The sequence below is a fragment of the Pipistrellus kuhlii genome, unplaced genomic scaffold (genome assembly GCF_014108245.1).
Source record: "Pipistrellus kuhlii isolate mPipKuh1 unplaced genomic scaffold, mPipKuh1.p scaffold_m20_p_7, whole genome shotgun sequence".
Taxonomy (NCBI): domain Eukaryota; kingdom Metazoa; phylum Chordata; class Mammalia; order Chiroptera; family Vespertilionidae; genus Pipistrellus; species Pipistrellus kuhlii.
In genome coordinates, this window is record NW_023425573.1 from 44,326,003 (window position 1) to 44,347,132 (window position 21,130).

Sequence of the window (21,130 nt, forward strand, 5' to 3'; positions counted from 1 at the left end):
ATAAAAGATACCTTTAAGAGCTCTAAGATGTAAGACACAAAATGCAAGAATATACTTACAAAGAGCTGGTAACTAGAAAATAAAAACTATTAAAAAACAAGAAAAATATAATATAGACAACTCATCATAAAAATGGGCAGAATAACTGGTACTTATCAAAAGAGGTTGTGCAAATGACAGATAACCGTGTGGAAAAGTGCTTAACCTCATTAGTCATAAAGAAAAGTCAAATTTCACCATGAGATAGTGCTATACACTCACCAGAATGTCTATGGCAAAAATCCTAGTAATATTCCAGTTGTCAAGAATGTAAAGAACTTGGGAAACTTATGCATTTCTGATGATGGTAAAAATTGGTACAATCAATTTAAGAAACTGGCAGTGTCTATTAAAACTGATCTCACAATGCCACTCCTGCACATATACCATATGGAAATGCATGCACTTGTGCACCAAGAGAAGTATACAAAATGTTCATGGTAGCAGTATTAATAGTCAAAAACTGGAAATTGTCCTGATGTTTATTAGTAGTAGAATGGATAAATAAATTGTGGTATTTACATATAATAGGAAAAAAACTACAGCTACTTGTAAAAGCATGAAAGAATCTTATATAATAAAAATCTAATATGCAAGTAAACTGAAAGGCAGAACAGCCAGCGGAATGACTGGTCACTATGATACGCACTGATTGCCTCTCCTGTTAGAGTGCTCCAATAGTATCTTTTTTAGGAGAAATGGCTGCCTGCAAGTTTTGGATGGAAATAGGGATGATGGCAATGATGATGATAATGAAAGTTTCTTTCTTTCTGTCTTTTGTTCAAGTTTTCTGCTAATACAAAACTTTCATTTTGCTGGCATGACCTCAATATGTCTGTATGCTTTTACATTAAACTCTTTAAACACACACACACAGAATCCACACCATGATTTAGGGAATTGGATGTGAGTGAGGGCTTTGCCTGGAACACAGCATCTACATGTGACCTATCATTATCATTATTAATGATATCCCTCAGGAAAACTACCCTTTTGTCCTATCTTGGCCATCGCTCTGTATAAAGCCTCCTAGAGAACACACCCACCACCTGACCCAGGCCATCCTGCGCTTTATTGGGTGTTCATGTTGACATCAGGAAAATGAAGAACTTGGATTCATTAAGCTCTTTCACTCAAAGAATTTCTGCCTCCGTGAAGTTTCTCCTCGTTTCCTCAAAGGCTGGGAGTTAGCGACCCCTGGATGTCAGCGGAGGTTGGTGCCAGTGTGTGTGGTGGTGGGGCGGGGGATGGGGAGAATGCACGGATGTTTGGCCCGTTTCCTCGGGAGGCAGAGTGTCATCTGCCTTTCCCTGGACAGAGGTGGTAGAGGTTAAGAACACCCGGTGAAACAGATGCCAGGGGCAGATGTTGTCTGATTTGGTCAAGGAACACAGCGTAAAACATTTGGAAATCCTCCATGGTGCCCGGGGCTGGGGGCACGTATGGAAGAGCAGAAACAAGCGTATCACCGTGATCCTCTTGGTAGAATCGCCTCATCGCAGAAAGGGAACATAATCGCCATTACAAAGGGGCCTGGATTTTGAAAGGGAATCTTCTGGGGGTGGAAGTTCGCCTGCACCAATTACGTGGGCTGTGTTGCTCAAGGTCCTCCATGGCTTTCAGCCCCAATTTCCTTATCTGTAAGATCTGACACGAGGCGCTAGGGCCAGGCGGAGTGGAAACTTATTAAACAAGAGCTGTTCCGATGGAAAAAAAAAAAAGAATCATTTCTTTTCTAATTCCTAAGACATCTTCAGGTTTCCTTGTGCTTTCTTAAGAATTCCCAAACACTTCAGCAGCTTTCTATATTGATTGTACTTACTGCCTCCCCTCCTCCTCCCACCCTGGCCCCTTAATTCCCCCCACCCCAGCCTGGGGCTGCGGATGGAAGGAGGGGAGACTGGGGCCAACCTGGCCCCCTGGCCCCCTGGCCCCCTGGCCCCGTGGGCCTGTCATGGCGGCCCAGCCCCAGCTTAGGTGATGATCTCAGCTTGCAGAAGGAGAAGAAAGGAATAGAGGGGGGCTGGGGGTCCGGGCGGCGCGCACACAGCCCCACCTGCAGGCCCGCAGGCAAGCCGGGCGGGATCGCCGCCCGCTGGCTCCCCGCCTCCAGCGGCGCGGGGCCCACTCGGACCTCGGGCTCCTCCTCGCGCCCCGGCGCCCACTTGAGGGGCTCGGCGGCCAAGCCAGGGGCGCAGCCACCAGAGCCCGGGGAGGACGCCAGTGCCCCGGAGCGCCCCCGGCCCGCTCGGGGCCCCACGGCACCCGGCGGACTCCCCGCCCCCTGCGCGCGTCGCCCCGCCGCCCTCGGCCCCCACCCACCGCTCCTCCCCTCTCCGCACCCTCCGCCCCCGCCCCGCCTCCCCCTCCGCCGCGCCCGCCGCTGGAGCAGCTCCGGAGCCGCCCGGGCCGGAGCGCAGGCGGCGAGGCCACCGCACCTGCAGCGCGCCCGGCGGCCGGACCCGGCACCTCGCCTCCCGCCTCCCGCCTCCCGCCGCCGGCTCCCGGGCGCGGGTCCCCCCGGACGCCCGGGCCCCCGATCGGATCGGCCGCGATGACCACTTCCCTCCCGGACGGCCCGGGCGCGGCGGGCAGGGCGGCCGCCCAGGTGTGCGGCGCGGCCCGGGGGAGGGGCGATGCCCGGGACCTGGCGCCGGGCCCCGGGCTGCCCGCGCGCGCGCTCCCCGCCCCGGCGGCGGACAGGTAGGAGCCTGCGGGCCCGGAGGGGCCGGGCCGGCGGCCGGCGCGGGGGCGAGGGGGTGGGCCGGGGGGGGGGGGCGGGAGCCATGTGCCCAGAGCGGGGCCAAGTTTGGGAAAGTCTCCGAAGACCAGTCCCTCGGAGCTGGCAGCCACCGGGGCGGCGGGACATTGCGATCTGGAGGAGCCTTATAAATAGCATCTTCGCTCCGGGAGAGCCCGGCTCTGCCCATCCCTGCGAAGCGGGAGGCCTCGCTTCAGGCTCACCGCCCACCCCCTTTATTCTTCCTGGCCCTGTATTTAAAATATAAATAAACAAACAAACAAATAAATAAATAAATAACGCTTTTTATTTTATAGATATTTAAAAATATTTTATTGATATTTTACAGAGAGGAAGGAAAAGGGATAGAGAGTTAGAAACATGGATCAGCTGTCTCCTGCACACACACCCCCCCCCACACTGGGGATGTGCCTGCAAACCAGGTACATGCCCCTGACCAGGATCAAACCTGGGACCTTTCAGTCCACAGGCTGACGCTCTATCCACTGAGCTAAACCGGTTTCGGCTTATTTTATAGATTTAAAAAGTCCTACCTTAAACGAGTTCACCTCCCACATAGAGTCTTACAGCGACCTGGAAGGAGAGAGAGCATGGATTGACACTTGAGCAGTGAAAGAATAGAGGCTTGGGAAAGGTCTCCCAATGCCATAGCATTCAGCACGAAGTGCCTTTAGAGTTCACGATTTTACACATGCTTTAGAAAAGGAAAGGGTTGCAGCCATACGCAATTCTCGAGTCCTTTACATGCATACATGTAATAGGTACTTTCTCCAGATTTTCAAAGTGCTTCAACTTCACTGAAGTTAAAATTACTTTCCAGTAGACTATTTACACTTGCAAGTTCTATTCACTTACCTACTCAAGCCTCGCGATTTGGTATCTATAAGTGCTTGAAAAGCCAGCAGACTGTGTGTGGGCAACATTGTGAATGAAATTTGAAGTGAGATGAATCACAGCTATAATTAATAAACCATAACTTCCAAAACTGATTAGTAAAATAGCGAGGGATGAATTCACTCTATTTTTTGTAGACTTTGTCAATTTAATGGATGCATAATAATGCCTAACTCCTAAGGGTGATTCTTGCATTCATAAATATATAGTATGTATTTGGGCTTCAAGGAAATGATCAAAGTGCTGGAAATGGGGTTTCTATGCCTGGTGACTTTTTATCCCCCCTCTTCCCAAAGGATAGGAAAACTATACATGATTGAATATTAATTAGCATTTTATCTTAACCCACAGAAGGTACATCACAGACGCTTGTCACCGAGTGGTGCATGTTAGCCTTAGCTTTTTAATTCTGACAGCACTTACATTTTACTTTCTGTTTTATGTAAATTACATCCTATGTTCTCTTGGTGTAGGAGAAAAAAGAAAGATCTTGATGTTCTGGAAATGTCATCTATTCCAAACCCTTTTCCTGAGCTATGCTGTTCTTCATTGACATCTGCGTTATCGACAGACCTGCTTCCCAAAACAAACTCAAGAAAAAAACAGGTATGCATTTTAAAAATCTAATTAAAAATTATCGGGAGTCCTAAATCTGTACAGTCTTTACAATGCTCAATAACTTGCAATATTAATAAAGGCCTATTTTATTTTTATTTATTTATTTTTAAATAAATAAAATTTTATTTTTATTTAAAAATTTTTTTTAAATTTTATTGTTTTTTTTTTACAGAGAGGAAAGGAGAGGGATAGAGAGTTAGAAACATCGATGAGAGAGAATCATGATCAGCTGCCTCCTGCACACCTCCAACTGGGGATGTGCCCGCAACCCAGGTACATGCCCTTGACTGGAATCGAACCCGGGACCTTTCAGTCAGCAGGCTGACGCTCTATCCACTGAGCCAAACCGGTTTCGGCTAAAGGCCTATTTTAAATAAGTCTATTGACTGACATAGTTCTTTGGCATTATTTGCCCGTAAGGCTTCAGTTTTCACAGTTGTATAATGGGAATGTTGAAGCTTACCTGTCAGGCCTGGCCAGGTGGCTCAGTGGTGGAGCTGTGACCTATGAACCAGAAGATCATGGTTTGATTCCCAGTCAAGGCACATGCCCAGGTTGTGGTCTTAATCCCCAGTGTGGGCCATGTAGGAGACAGCCCATCAATGATTTTTCTCTCATCATTGATGTTTCTCTAGTTCACTCTCCCTCTCCCTTCCTCTCTGAAATCCATAAAAATATATTAAAAGAAAACAAAACATGTAGCTGTCAGGTTTTGGGGATGGTTTAAATGACAAAATGTCTGTATGTGTAGAGTCTGAGAGCTTTTATTATTCACAGAGTAGGTGGAAGAGGTCTATGTGATACTAGATTATTAATTGTAGGTAAGGAATTGGAAAGGGGGTGATATGGGGATGTGAAGGGGATTGGCTGGTTAATATCCTTTTTAATCTTTCATATTTTCAACCCAAACCAACCTTATTTACTAAAGAAAAGTGATATAGTGGATCTGTGGCAAAGGTAATTGGAGTTTAGGACCCCATGTCTTCTTTATTTCAATTAATTCCTCTTACTGAAGGTAGGAAGGAGATGACTTGTAAGTGATCATTAGAAGGACTTTTATTTTATGACTAGAGGCCTGGTGCACGAAATTCATGCACGGAGGATATGTCCCTCAGCCCAGCCTTCACCCTCTCCAATCTGGGACCCTCAAGGGATGTCCGACTGCCCAGACATCCCTTTCACAGTCCAGGACTGGTGGCTCCCAACTGCTCGCCTGCCTGCCTTCCTGATTGCCCCTAACCACTTCTGCCTACCAGCCTGATCACCCCCTAACCATTCCCCTGTCTGCCTGATTGATGCCTAACTGCTCTCCCCTGCAGGCCTGGTCACCCCCAACTGCCCTTCCCTGAAAGCTCAGTTGCCCCCAACTTCCCTCTTCTGCAGGCATGGTCCCTCCCAACTGCCCTCCCTGCTGGCCATCTTGTGTCCACATGGGGGCAGCCATCTTTGACCACATGGGGACAGCCATCTTGTGTGTTTGAGTGATGGTCAATTTGCATATTACTCTTTTATTAGATAGGAGAGAGGCCTGGTGCATGGGTGGGGACCAGCTCGTTTGCCCTGTATGGTGTTCTGGATCAGGGTGGGGGTCCCCTTGGGACATGGAGCTGCCTGGGCAAGGGGCCTCTGGTAGTTTTCAGACCAGCCATGCCCCTCAGCAACCCAAGTGGAGACGCTGGTACCCTGTTTCTCCAAAAATAAGACAGTGTCTTATATTAATTTTTGCTCCCAAAGATGCGCTAGGTCTTATTTTCAGGGGATGTCTTATTTTTCCATGAAGAAGAATACAGTACACATTTATTGTTAAATGAAAATAAAGGAAATTTATTACCTGTATGCGGTACGGTAGTACGGTAGTTGTCAACACAAACCAGACAAACTGTGAATCCTACAGTATCAAGAATTTACTCATTTATTCAATGACCATCATGTCATCATCTTTTGGAACATCATCATAACAATTCAATTCCTGAATTTCCTGGTGAATTTCTTGTGACTCCATTTCTTTCAGAATCAGTGGGCCAAATCTCTCATGTTTAGCCTAAGGGGGGGCCTTATTTTTTGGGCGATGCCTTATATTTCACTCAGAAGGAAACCTGTAAGTAGGTCTTATTTTTGGAGGATGTCTTATTTTTGGGGAAACACAGTATCTGGGATTTATTTATCTTCTATAATTAAAACTTTGTAGCCTTCAGTAGAGGCCAGGGCAGGCTAGGAACTTGATTTCTTCCATCACCAGGGAAACCCAAGCTTCCTGTTCCCTCAGTGGCCACAGCCATTTTTGTTGGGATTTATCTTCTATAATTGAAACTTTGTAGCCTTCAGCAGAGGCCTGAGCCAGCCAGGGTGTGCAGGAAGCTTGGCTTCCTCCAACACTGGTGAAACCCAAGCCTCCTGTTCGCTCTGTGGCTGGCAGCCATTTTTGTTGGGATTTATTTATCTTCTATAATTAAAACTTTATAGCCTTGGGCAGAGGCCAAAGCAGGCAGGGCTGCGGAAACTTGGCTTCCTCCATTGCCAGGGAAACCCAAAGCTCTTGCTCTCTCTGTGGCTGTAGCTATCTTGGTTGGGTTATTTGCATACTCACTCCTGATTGGCTGGTGGTTGTGGCTTGTAAGTGTAACAGAGGTATGGTCAATTTGCATATTACTATTTTATTAGATAGGATTTTCTTTCTTTATGAGTTTCTAGCATGGTACCAACTTAAGCAAATTAGATTTCAAGATTGAAGCAACTAGGGGAGATCCATCACGATTACATATTTCCAAAAGAAAACAAAAAAAAATTACTCTATTCTAGAATAATTATATCTTTTCTTAACATTCTTCCCCCAGTTCTGAACCATGAAAACAAAGAGAGGCTTCACTAGGCAAAATGTATCTTGTTCTTGTAGGATAGAAGCAATACATTTAAACAGTCAGATGCTTGTAATGAGGAGAGAGAGGCTGTGATCATTTTTTCCCATCTGTTGTTTCCTTTTTTTTTCTGCACTTTTACTACCTGTGATGGGTTCAGTAATGTGTGTTTATAGTTTTAGGAGTGGAGGAAATACCATCGGAAAGAGATGAATCCTTGTAACATATAGTAGTAATGCCATCCATGGAATGTTGTGTTTTGACAAAAGTCTGGTATAACAAGGCATATACACTGAGTGGCCAGATTATTATGATCTCTGAACACATAATAATCTGGCCACTAAGTATATATCCTATATAATAAAAGGCTAATATGCAAATTGTCCCCTCGACCAGACCAGGAGTTCGACCAACAGGCAGGCCAGCCAACCGCCCATGTCCTCCCCCTGGCCAGGCTGGCCAGACCCCACCCATGCATGAATTCATGCACCAGGCCTCTAATATATATAATGAGTGGCCAGATTATTATGCATTCAGAGATTATAATAATCTGGCCACTCCGTGTATATTTTTCTTTGGTGCAGGGGAGGTGAAATTTAATTGGTGCATGTACCTTTTGGTTAAGGACTGGAGACAGTGGGAGTAAACATTCCCAAAGCAAACCTATGTTAGGAGTTATTCCTTAAGCGGTGGGCTGAGACTTTGGATGGGGAGATGAACAAGAAAGAGACTCTCTTGAGAACTTTATTGTAGAGTGAGGTTTAAAGTAAGAGCCCAAGGGAAAAATGCCATTCTGAAATGTCTGGGCCCGTTGAGAGCTTGGCTTTTGAGGCTATAAAATGGAAGTGTGGATGATAGAGTTGACTGTGTGTCTTGCTGGTGGAAAGAATTGATTCTGGATTGTCCATGTGACCCAGAACGGGAGAAGGAAACGTCTGGTGGAGTTTCAGAGCTCTGCCTGTTCATTGTGCCTAGGCTCCAAGACACTGAGCTAAGCAAAAAGGCCATCTAGCGGGTGTTTACCAATGTGGGGCTTTGATTTGGGGTTGGATTAATTTTGTGAATGGATATAGAGAATGCCCGTGTCTAAGAGATGCATCGGTGGGGCAGGTTTCTTTTGAATAGAGGGAGAAGTATTGCTTGTTTATGTTACTAGAATAAAAAGAGAAAGAGTGGGTGTGGATGTGAGGGTAAGCCAAGGTGTGCCCTACGTGTGAGTAGTCATCATCCTAGAGTAAGACATCTTATCTTGGGGAAGGACATTTCTTCAGATCAGGCTTAGCAAATGGCGCGATGGGATGAGGGTACTGTATTACTGTCTCAGACTGATTTCCTGCTCAGGCCTTGTGCCCTGTTTCCCCAGTGACCTCCTCAGAGAGCTCCGCACCCATAGACAGCTGTGCTGTTTCATGAGCGGAGTTCTGGCCTGAGTCCTAGAGACCGGTCCCAGAGGGGCGCTCCCTCCAGAAAGGGCACTTCCTGCTGATCTCTTCCTCCAGCCCAAGTGTTGGGGTCTCTAAGAAGAGAAAGGCTGTCCCAAGGTGGAAAAAGGAAAGGTACTTTTTCACATATTTTTTGTTTTCTTTTCCCTACTGTGACTTTGCCTTTAGAACTTACCCTTTGTTTTTATTCCTTTGTATAGGCTCAGTTCTTTAGAATGAGCGAAGTTTGGGGAATGCATGATTCTATGTTAGTGATTTCCCCAAGATCATTCAGTATCTTGGTAACACAGGTTACCCTTTTACAAGATGTTAATTTGTGGACCAGTTGTCTCTGAACTTTGGTTGAGATGATGCAAATGACAGTATGGAATAGGGACTATTGAATATTGCACATGGGTAAAACGTTCTAGGAAACTATGTATCTTCTTTATATTCTCTCTTTTGGTTTGCTTAACTATTCCTGTCATTTTAGCAATTATTTCTCCCATTAGAAATGCTAAATTTTATGTGGCTTTTCAAAAGCAAAATCATTTTACAGGAGATATATATATATATATATATATATATATATATATATATAGTTACAATTTGAGTTGCCTACATAATGCATGAGTGCTAAACTGCCATGAAACCACAAATAGGATATGCCTTATCTCTTTTTGCAAATACAATATCCCAGAGTATTCAGTATTGTTGGCATCTTGTATTTTTCTTTTTTTAAATGAGAGCTAAAATGAGATAAAATCTGGATTCTTTTTACTTACCCTCTCTTCTAGTATTTTTATAACATTGGCCAGATATATTTCCTAGGCATAGTTCTTTGTGTTCACCAATAAAGCAATTTCAAAGTGTATCGTCTTTTTGTACATGGACCCGTCTCATATATTGTAGTAGCTCTGGTTAATTGCTTCCCAGAATTATGTAGTATATCTAATTCAAAATAAAACCTCTGAAGATTTTAAAGATAAAAAGACACCTATGAAAAACTATGTCATGGAATGTTCAAGCTGGAAAAAAATCTTTAGGATCATCTATAATAGTCAAATGAGCTTCTTTTACAGCTGAGCAAATGGAGGCTAAGAAATGCTGTGGCTGATAGAGGCATACCTGGGACCCAGAATCTGGCTTTCTTTTTTATTTTTAAAATATATTTTTATTGATTTCAGAGAAGAACGGGGAGGAAGAGAGATAGAAACATCAATGATGAGAGAGAATAATTGATTGGCTGCCTCCTGCATGCCTACATTGGGGATTGAGCCCACAACTCAGGCATATTGCCTGACATGTAATAGAGCTGTGAGTTCCTGGTTTATAGGATGAGGCTCAATCACTGAGCCACACTGGCTGGACAAATTTGGATTTCTTGAGGCTTTGACCATCTTTTTTTGAGGAAGGTACAATTTCCAAAGAAATGAAGAACTGTAAGTGTTCTTCAATTAATAAACTTAGTGTTGTTAGTGATAACTCTGCCATAATACAAGAGTAGGGGTGACAAATACCATTTGTTAATATTCTAATAGCTAAGGACCTGAATCTTTTTATTTTTATTTATTTATTATATTTATTTTAAAAAAAATATATTTTATTGATTTTTTTACAGAGAGGAGGAGAGAGGGATAGAGAGCTAAAAACGTCGATGAGAGAGAAACATCGACCAGCTGCCTCTTGCACACCCGCCACTGGGGATGTGCCTGCAACCAATGTACATGCCCTTGACCGGAATCGAACCTGGGACCTTTCAGTCCGCAGACCGACGCTCTACCACTGAGCCAAACCGGTTTCGGCATGAATCTTTTTATTTTTGACAAAGATAACTGTGCCATTGTATTTTCCCCTTCTAGTTTTCTTCTCCATCTTCAACCTAACATTGATAAGAAAAACTTACCAAAAAATTAGTTATATCGCTAAATAAGATGTATCAGCATTGTTAATAACTAGCTTTTGTATGTAGTTTATGGTCCACAGGATGAGGTAAGAGATAAGGCATCTAACAAGCACACCAGTGAGTGGGTCTCTGATCTAAATTTTAAGCTTTAAAAAAGGAAGTCCAAAGCCAGAAGTAATTTGCCTGTACATCTGCAGTTTATTTATTTATTTTTTTAATATATTTTATTGATTTTTTACATAAAAGAAGAGAGAAGGATAGAGAGCTAGAAACATCGATGAGAGAGAATCATCAATCAGCTGCCTCTTGCACACTCCCTACTGGGGATGTGCCCGCAACCAAGGTACATGCCCTTGACCGGAATGGAACCTGGGACCTTTCAGTCTGCAGGCTGACACTCTATCCACTGAGCCAAACCGGTTTCGGCACGTCTGCAATTTAAATAAAAGGAGATCAAAAAGATGATTATGCCTCTGTGTGCTTTGCCCCTCACCACACTATTTCTAGTGTATTCTGTATGCAACTAAACCTTTTTTGTTATTTCAGAAAAATGAAAAATATCTTCCAAATAATTAAGAAATGACTTTTCCATATATGCTCTGCCTTTGAATTTTTTCCCTTTCATTTGTCAAGGATGATAAAAAGAAGCTCATCTCTGTTCCCAAATTAGGGGCCTCTGATTTTAATCTTTTGTGATGAAGTAATTATTCTATTTTGTGCGATGCAGAAACTGTGTGCAGAGTCCATTAGCCACACTCTCATATACTCATTTCTCCAGTCTACACAATAGAAAACAATAAACTGCAGCCCCTATTCCCAAATATCAGATTTAGCAATTATTAGGATTTTATATCCTTTATTTCATCTATTTCTTTAAAAAAAAATTATTGTCTTTGAAATTTTATAAAGTAACCCCTGTACATCCTGGTTTTGTCTGAATCTCTGAAAAAATATTCACATTTCCTTAAAAGGCCATTATTCCCTAATGAGAACATTAATTACTTTTAAAACCATCTATAATCAAATTTTCTCATTTACAACCATCTATAATCAAATTTTCTCAGTTGGAATGTTACATCAAATACTAAAATTATAAACTGGCTGTCTTTCAAAGTCTTTAAATTAGTGCTTTGGAAATTTAAATTTATTTTCACATGAAACATTATAAATTGTATTTAGGCCACCCAAGCCATTTTACAAAATCCTATTTGGTGTAAAATGAAATGCAGATATTATGTAAAGGCAAAAAGAATAATAGAAACAATACTTGCTTCTATTAGGGTTTCAATTAAATATGTCTTTCCAACAGCAATTACTACTTTTGAATGTTGGCACTTGATGAATATAATTTTTCTTGGAGAGGAATTTGAAAGTACACAGATCTTTGTAGCAATATTGAAGCAGGCTTTAGAACAGTACTTCTTGAAGTGTAGTCACTGGACCAACCTTCCTCAGAATGAGCAGGGATGCTGGTGAAAAATATAGAAACTCGAACCTGTACCACCACCCACTGAAGAATAACTTCCTGGTGAAGGGCATAGGAATTTGACATTTTATTATTTTTCTCTTTGACATATGTACAAAATCAGGGGTATTCTTATCCTCTGCTGCTTTGAAACTCTGGGGCAATCTGACTTTTTGAAATTGTGGGCAATTTCCTTTAGTTGGTGAAAGGTAGGGATATTACAAATGGACTTTAGTCGCTCTTTGGACCAGGTATTGATTGTTTGGTGGAGGAAACAGAACTTCACATGAACTAGCCTGAAAGGTTATGTTATAGTACCTGAAGGTCAAAGGTCACTGGTCTCATGAGATATTAGAGACTAGAAAGTCAGCAAAAATCACCACAGCCATTTTCTCCCTTCTCTTTTGTTCTCTCCCAAGCGTAGCACGTAGTCTCTGCTTCCTGTAAATCCATTTCATTTTATGACCTTCTGCAGTCCTGCTTGTCTTGACTACGTGTCAGTGCATGTGTCCCAAACGGTCACCCAAATAGGTATTTCCTCCTGGTAACTGCCTGGAGTCTATATCTGGACAGAGATTTTAGCCCAGAGTGTTTAATTCTTATTCAGTCAGCTGTGGCCAAAGCACATAGGGCCCTGGACCAAGGCTCACTAAGCAAGGGTTGTGGGAACGCATGTTTGAACTGCTGGTGCAGGTTCAGTAGGTATGGTATATAGCGGTGGAGAAGAAACAATGGATGGCTAGGGACCCCCAAAAAAGATCTCAGAAAACAAATACCCATAATAAGTGTATGACGTGGTGATCCATTGATTGGTTTGGCTAACTTAACCTATAGTGACCAGTTTCTAAAACCTCAAATATCTTAATTCACTTGGAGTCTATTTAATTGATATGGTTTCAGTTGATGCCATCAGTTAGTGATGGGAACACCCTTGCCCATTGTTCTGAGCTTAGCCTCTGATGACAGGAGCTACCAACTCTAGTCTCTCACTCATTCATGCTAGTTACGGTACTTTCATTTGCAGCTGATCAATGATTCTCTCTCATTATTGACATCTCTCTTTTTCTCTCGCTCTTCTTCTGAAATCAATAAAAATATATTTTAAATTCAGCCAGCTTATATGAAATAGAAGTAAATTATGTTGTGTAAGCATCTGATCAGGGATAAGCAGACTTGGGAATTGTCCTTTTGGCACCCTTGATAAAGGACAGCTCACGGGAGAACCTGGGAAGTGACTACAAGCCTTTGCCAAGGCGTGGGAGCCGAAGGGAAACTTTTGGAATGAATTCACAAGAGAAACGGGAGAGCCAATATGGGGAGAACAGCCAATAGTTCTTGTCCTTCCCTTTGGTCCCACTTATTTAGTACTTTTCAAAGCCACAGGAAAAAACAAGCTCAAATAGGAGGATATTCTTTTTTTTAAAATACATATATTTTATTGATTTTGTACAGAGAAGAAGGGAGAGAGACAGAGAGTTAGAAATGTCAATGAGAGAGAGTCATTGATCAGCTGCCTCTTGCACACTCCCTACTGGGGATATGTCCGCAACCAAAGTACATGCCCTTGACCGGAATCGAACCCAGGACCCTTCAGTCCCCAAGCCGACGCTCTATCCATTGAACCAAACCGGTTTCGACGTGGAGGAGGATATTCTTAACAATTTTATACATATTTCTCTCTGTTCCACAAGATCATTTGTAAGTTGGCTGTTTACTTACACACATTTTCCTATAGATGTAATGTTACATATGTGGTTAGGTTGGTGTGGAAGTCAGTAAAAAACTTTAAACCCATAATAGCGCCAAAGAATAGTACATTTACAACATCCTGTTTACGATTTTTAATAAGTTTCTGTGGAAAGAGGTGAGTCAGTATGATGTGATGAAAAGATATTAGGCTGGGAATAAAGAAGCTTAGTTTTTAATAGAGTCCTGCTGATGGGTGAGGGAGAAGTGACCATTGCCCACACTTTCTGGGTCTTTGAGCACTGATTTCTTCCTATTCTGAGAGCCAATGATTCTGATGGCTCTTGAAGAACTAATGACTCAATGTAGTAGGTACAGGAGTCTTGGAAGATTTCTTTGGTTCCATTGCCCCAGAAGTTTTTTCTAAGCCTTTGTTCGATCTTCCCACCTGGTCACCACACCTCCTTTGATAAAGGGTCCATTTGGGATTCCATGGGACAAGGAGCATAGGAGCGACCTTTGTGGAAATGATGGGGGAAGGCGGGGCTAGTTAAACCACAAATTGTGCATCAAAGTCAAGGTCCAAATATGAGAGAGTCAGAAAAGGTATATCTGGAAGGGGGGTCAGATTAGGTGACACAGTCATATTTAAACTTAGATGTATGGATGTAAGATTAGATGTGGACTCTTTAATTTTATTCTTGACTTTTATTTAGGTAAATAAAAAAGTTGAAAGTCAATGTGAAAATGACACTCACACAAGGGAGTTTCTTGCCCTTTTTGACACTTCATCATACTCCTCAGAACTCTTAATTCTGCATTTAATTTTGATTGCTTTCAGTTATTTCTCTTATAAGATATAATCAATAATTTTGATAATCTCTTATTGTATAGAAAAGTAAAGCTGGACTTTATCTGATAGAGACCCTAATTGCTTTACTGGATGATGGATCATTAAAAAGATTCGAGCTCAGATGGAATTTAAAACTGTCATTGCTTTTCATTACCTCTGCACTCTTTTCTTTCTCCCCCAGATTCATTTTTCTTTCTAGCTCATCATAGGTTGTCACATCTATGTGTTCATTCTTTGCCTTTTCCCACTAGAACATCAATCCTAAGAGAGGGTAGGGACTTTGGTTTATATACCGCTGAATCAGTGGAGACTGCAATGCCTGGCACTTAATAGACATTCAATACATTTTGCTGAATGAAAGAATAAATGAGTGAATAAATTAATGTGGAAGGATCAGAGAAGTGGTTGTTATTAAAGACAGAAATGAGGAAATATTTAGGAATTTACTGATAGTTTAATATAAATGATAAAGAATTTGCAATGAAACTTAGAAAAGTGAAATTTAGTTTAACTACTAAAAGGGATCTGATGTTGTTAAAAGAGATCCTAGACAGGATAAACATTTAAGTGTTGATTTGTCGCTTTTAGCACCTTCTCAATTTGGGTCATCTTTACTTAGAACAAATTCTATTTTTTGTCTCTCTGGTCCCCTTGTAAGCATTTTCAGTTTTACCAGCTCACATGTGCCAGTGAAGAAGCATGTATACTTTATGGGGCTGAGTCCAGTAAAAGCTTTTCACTCAACCCACATTCACAGTGGAAGATTACTGTCATTCTTGGGAAGGGTGGCATATGTGTGTGAAGCGCAGTATTCAGATGAAAGGGTACTTTGGTATTATTCAACTGTGTATTGGCAAGACTCAGGCCAGTATCTGGTTTCTCTTTGGAGACATTTTGCATTATATTACAGTGCTCTTACTGTGCGGTGCCAGGGAAATTAAGATCAGCTGGAACACTCTGTAGGTCATTGGCTTGGAAGCTGAGGGCACTGGGAACTTGATGTTTTGTTTTAATGACCTCATTTAGGCTGAACCTGCCTTTGTTCCAAAGGCATAAGGGCCCCTTACAAAACCAAGTCTGCACCTTTGGGGAGGTTTAAAGAAAGTGACCAAACTATTTAAAGGCATTGGGTCGACGTCCATGTAAAGGGTACTTGGTAAATTATGGCTCTTGAGTCAAGAAAGATGAAGAGGCACAATTAAAGTCTCTTCTACTTGTTGTAGCCATTAAATGTCCTGGTATCTGAAACCTATGTTGAAGGTTGAAGGAGGTAGTTTTAAGAAAAATGGAAGGAAGAAATGTTAATAGGTCATGGGTCTTGTGCTCTGGCAGATGCTCTCTATAGAGATCTCCAGAGGACATCACTCCTGTGGAATGAAGCACCACCTGCATATTTCTCCAACTGAGACGTGTATATGCACAGGGGGTGCCTGAGGATTGTGGGAGGGCTGCATGGGAAGTTGTAAGATGAACGTGGAGCATCTTTCAGGAACAAAACTTTTAATTGAAAATAGGGGGAAATAGTTTTATATTTATATTATTTGTATTTGTATTTTATATTTCTATTATTTCTATTTCTATTTCTATTTATGTTTATATTTATACTTATATTTATATTATTTATATTTATATTTATGTTTATGTTTATATTTATATTTATATTTATATTTATACTAGAGGCCTGATGCATGCAATTTGTCATCCGGACAGACGGCCATTGGGTCGATTTGCATATTCTACTTTTATTATTTTATATTTACATTTATTTATATTATTTATATTTATACACTACTATTTTTAGAAGCAGAATCCACAGGTTATGTGTATATTTAAGAACAAATTAAATACCTTAGAATTATTGCTTACCCTGAGATGGACAGGGCTATGTGATTACTTTCTTTTGCATTCAGTGGTTCTGGTGGAAAACACTGAGAAACATTAGTGTTGTTTTCAGTTCTGTGGGAAGTGGCTCTTTGCAATCCTCAGGAGATTTGGTTATCATCACTTTTTTCCTTCTCAGTTCTTTAGACAAAGTTCTTTATCTCTAAAGCTTCTCTTATTTTATTGGTACCTATGCCATTAATATTGAGGATATTGGCCCAACTGGAGTGTCTCAGTTGGTTGAGTCACTGAAAGGTTGCTGGTTTCATTATTGTTCAGGACTTATACCTGGGTTGCTGAGACATCATTCTTTCATGGTATAACTGATGAGCCTGATGGAACAGAACATGTTTTAGATTTAAAAAAAAAATACTTTTATTGATTTCATAGAGGAAAGGAGAGGGAGAGAAAGATAGAAACATCAGTGATGAAAGAGAATCACCTCCCACACTGGGATCATCACAACCCTGGCATGTGCCCTGCCTGGGCATGGAGCCATCACCTAGTTCATAGGTCGATGCTCAACCACTGAGCAACACTGGCCAGTCCTATTTCAGATTTATCCAAAGGTTTCTTTCACTCAGCATTAGCTTGGACTCGATTAGTTTAGTTCTAAACATATAAAGTTGTAGTCATATAAAATTTAAATATAAAAATGCTTTTTACTTCTTTGAGAAAAATGATTCTTCAAAAACAATTATTAAGACAATTAGAGGCCCAGTGTATGAAATTCATGCATGGGGGTGTGCAACCCTCAGTCCAGCCTGCAAACTCTCCAATCTGAGACCCCTCAAGGAATGTCGACTGCCCGTTTAGGCCCAATCCCACTGGGACACCCCTTTCACAATGCAGGACTGTTGGCTCCAAACTGCTCGCCTGCCTGCCTTCCTGATTGCCACTAACCACTTCTGCCTGCCAGCCTGATCACCCCCTAACCACTCCCCTGCCAGCCTGATTGATGCCTAACTGCTCCCCTGCCAGCTCAATTGCCCCTAACTGCCTTCCCTAACTGCCCTCTTCTGCTGGCCTGGTCCCCCACAACTGCCCTCCCCTACAGGCCTGGTTCTCCCACAACTGCCCTCCCCTGCCAACCTGTTCACTCCTAACTGCCCTTCCTTGCAGGCCTGGTCCCCCCACCTGCCCTCCCCTGCCAGCCTGGTCACCCCTAATTGCCCTCCCCTACAGGCCTGATCACCCCCAACTGTCCTCCTCTGCTGGCCTGATTGCCCACAACTGCCTTTCCCTGCTGGCCATCTTGTGGTGGCAATCTTGTTTTCACATGGGGGCGGCCATCTTTGACTATATGGGGTGGCCATCTTGAATGTTGGAGTGATGGTCAATTTGTATATCACTCTTTTATTAGATAGGATATGGTTGATGCAGTTATAAAGCAGTGTGGTTTCTCTTATGCTGGTTTCCAAGGAGCATATATCCTGTCTTTATATTACTGATGATACAATTTTCAAGGTACTTTTGAATATGTTATCTTTTCTATCCTTTGAATATCTTACTATAGTAAGTATATGAGTTAGTTTTATCTCTCTTTTACAGATGTAAAGAGATAGGGTTAAAGATCGAGGGTTAAATCATACGGTATTGCATGACAGAGTTGACTTGAACCCACATTTTCAGATTTCAATTTCAGCCCTGAATGCCTAACACAAAATTTATAGGTGGACTTATATTAAAATCTAGACACAAAGTCAATATTGCAGATTTTTATATGGTGAAACATGCAGTGTGACAATAATAAAAAGACTTGTCCTTTAAGATGCACATGAAACCCATCCTTAATATATTCTGATATCCCATGACCTCCAGTTTTTTCTTATGGTGTTGGTATATTGTTTTCAGGAAACCAAACCTTTTCATTATTGTTTCGAAAAATGTCAGAAATCCTTACTGTTATTTTTTAATGTGTAGTATTTTGAATGATTTTGAGAAACTAGCAAGGATATTGGATGATTCTGAAATTAGAATGTATTTTGACTGAAAGAGTTGAGTTATACTCTGAGGTGTTAAATTAATTTTCATTGACAGACCCCTGCCTGAGATTTGAGATTTATGTTAGTAAAAATCCTGCCCTGTGGCCTAGAGAACAAAGCTGAAGGAGATGGAGTGAAGAGGAATGTGTTTTTGCTTCCTTTTTTCTCTTGGACAGGACCCAGGCCGCCTCAGAAACTGTAGATGTTTGGTAGTGGACCTGTCCTGCCACCTTAACAAGTCCAACATCTATCACTGGAACACTTACAGGGCTATAAATACCAGTGTAGAGAAAAATGGTTTTAAAGCATGGGATCAAAAATGATTCAAATATTTAGAGATCAAATTAAATTCCATTATAAAAAAAAGTTAGCAGTCCTTGTCCTTTACTTATCAATATGATACCCCATTCATCTTTAAGAAGTTTTTTTTTTTTTTTAATACTCACTGAGGATGTTTTTTCATTGACTTTTAGAGAGAGTGATAGGGGGTGGGGAGAGAAAGAGAGAGAAACATCAATGTGAGAGAGACACATTGATTGATTGCCTCTTGCACACATCTTGACCTGGCCAGGAATGGAGCCTGCAACCGAGATACATGCTCTTGACCTGAGTCAACCCTGCAACCCTTCAGTCGGTGGGCCAATGCTCTGTCCACTGAGCCAAACTGAGTAGGGTGAAAAGTTTTATTTTTTATTTTTTGTTTTTTATTTTTATTAGGCTTTAGGGTGGCAGTTCTCAAATCTTTGTAGGCATGTCACATACCTGGAGTACTTGATATAAGTACAAATGCCTGGTCCTCATTTCTGAGCAGTCTCGTTCCATAGGTGTGGAGTGGGACTAAGGTATTAAAACTTGCCCGGAGAGTCTTATGATTCTGATGCAGGCTCTCTGTAGACCCCTTTTGAGGAAACCATGGTATCATCTGATTGAAACAGCAGTTGGCAGGTCATTTCCCCAACAGAGGAAGAATTGGGAAATCCACCTTCCTTTCTGGAAGTGGTCTTACTTGTACATCCACATATTTTATATATGTTTGTGGCTCTATAACATTTTTTCTAAAGGGTAAAACTTGTTTAAATGTTTTTGCTTCATTTCAAAGCTGATTAGCTTCTGCTTGAACTTGAGGTTGCATTATCTTTAAAAGGTAAATTGTACTTGTTGTTTGAAAATGAACCTCAATGGCAGTGGGAACTGTCAGGGCTCCATGACTGTGGAAGTGGTGGTTGAAGTAGGTCACACAGGGGCGCTGTTGAGATATATTTTTGTTCGTGGTTAAGTTCCAAATGCAGACAGCAGAGGGGGCATGCTTTCAGTGACCCAAAGGATCTGGGACCTGATTGTTTTAGTATGGATTAGTCTAGATTGTATTGTTCAATTCATGTCATTTAGACTATTAGAGAAATATCATTCATTGAGATAAATGGTCTATTTAAGAAAGGACCATGTGATCAGAAGCCTTTATCAGTTAATTCTTTGAGGAAAAGTATTTTAATAATGCATTTAAATAATTCTGATTTCCAGTCACATTTTCATGATACATTATGAACAATGGTTCTAGATACCATTAGTCTTAGTTGTAAGAGTCTGATACACTAAAGTGTTAGTTGACCATAAAACTAGAATTGACAGATATGTCCTATAGATTATTTATTGAATAAAGTTTCATAGTTTTTTTTTTGTTTTGTTTTGTTTTTGCTTAAGAATTAAAGATAAATGTAATTCAGGTCATATTATATGATTAAAAACATTTGAAATAAAATCCCATATCCTATAACTTTTCCCCCTCTCCTTCCAGATGTAAATATTTTATTTGTATAACCTTGCTATGTACATCTATGTGGCATTTTAACATACATGCTTTCATCAATAAATGCTCTTTAGTAATAATAGAATATTATTAATTATTATATTATTTTCCATATGAACAACTATAAACCTGCTATTGTACAACCCTCTATAACTAAGACAAATTACAGGTATTTCTACTAGATTGTAAATCCTTGATAGCTAGTCTTGATTTTTTTCTCTATAATAAATTTTTACATAATTTTGAATGCTTAGCAATATTAATAATATAAATTAATAAAGATTAAAATTTTGACCTCTCTCTATGATCACATATCTGTGCTAGAGATTGGTTGAATGCACTGAAAATTATTTTATCCTGTAAATGCTTGCACATTCCCCTCATTTCTAGCTTCTGTGTTTAATGCAAGTGTCTGTGAAATGTTAAAGTCAGTTTTTGCCTTTGGTTTTCTCTTTTACCATTAATTTTCACTCTCACTGATGGTCTGGTGATACTGCTTTACACTCTTATTATGATACTATAAAATGTGGAGCTGTGCAAAGGCATAGGTGTGCTGTGGTTAATTAACTACTAATAAGGGGAATATATGATGTTATTTCTGTTCATTGGAGTAAGACTAAATGAAAGTTTTGTAAGTTATTTCAAGGATTGAAGGCTCGATATTGGAAATTTTTTTTCCCCAGCTGGTTTTTGATAACAAGTGAACTATAGTTCTTTACTGAAGCAGAGTAATGTGCACTGTGACCATTTCAGCTTTCCTCAAGGATAAGACAAAAGTTATGCTTTAAAGTTCAAGGTAATTTTTGTCTTTTATGTTTCCTTGAGCCTGATTTGAAGTGTAAAAATAAGATGCCAAGATGACCCAACTTAAAGAACACATTATTCCACAAAATAGTATATTTGTGTATGTATCAGTTTTTTTGCTCTTGCTATTCTAAACTACTTTCTATTTTTATCTT

At 41.0% G+C, this 21,130-nt stretch overlaps 1 protein-coding gene across 1 annotated transcript in view; it reads left to right on the forward strand.

Moving 5' to 3' along the window:
- Window positions 1-2,412: 2,412 nt before the first annotated feature.
- The window catches only part of GRB14 (growth factor receptor bound protein 14), a 98,633-nt gene continuing 79,915 nt past the window's right edge, over window positions 2,413-21,130 (forward strand). The window contains exons 1-2 of the mRNA XM_036421851.2: window positions 2,413-2,742; window positions 4,168-4,300. Of these exons, the coding sequence (XP_036277744.1) occupies window positions 2,594-2,742; window positions 4,168-4,300 (282 nt within the window). The 5' untranslated portion in view covers window positions 2,413-2,593. The remainder of the gene's footprint in view (window positions 2,743-4,167; window positions 4,301-21,130) is intronic.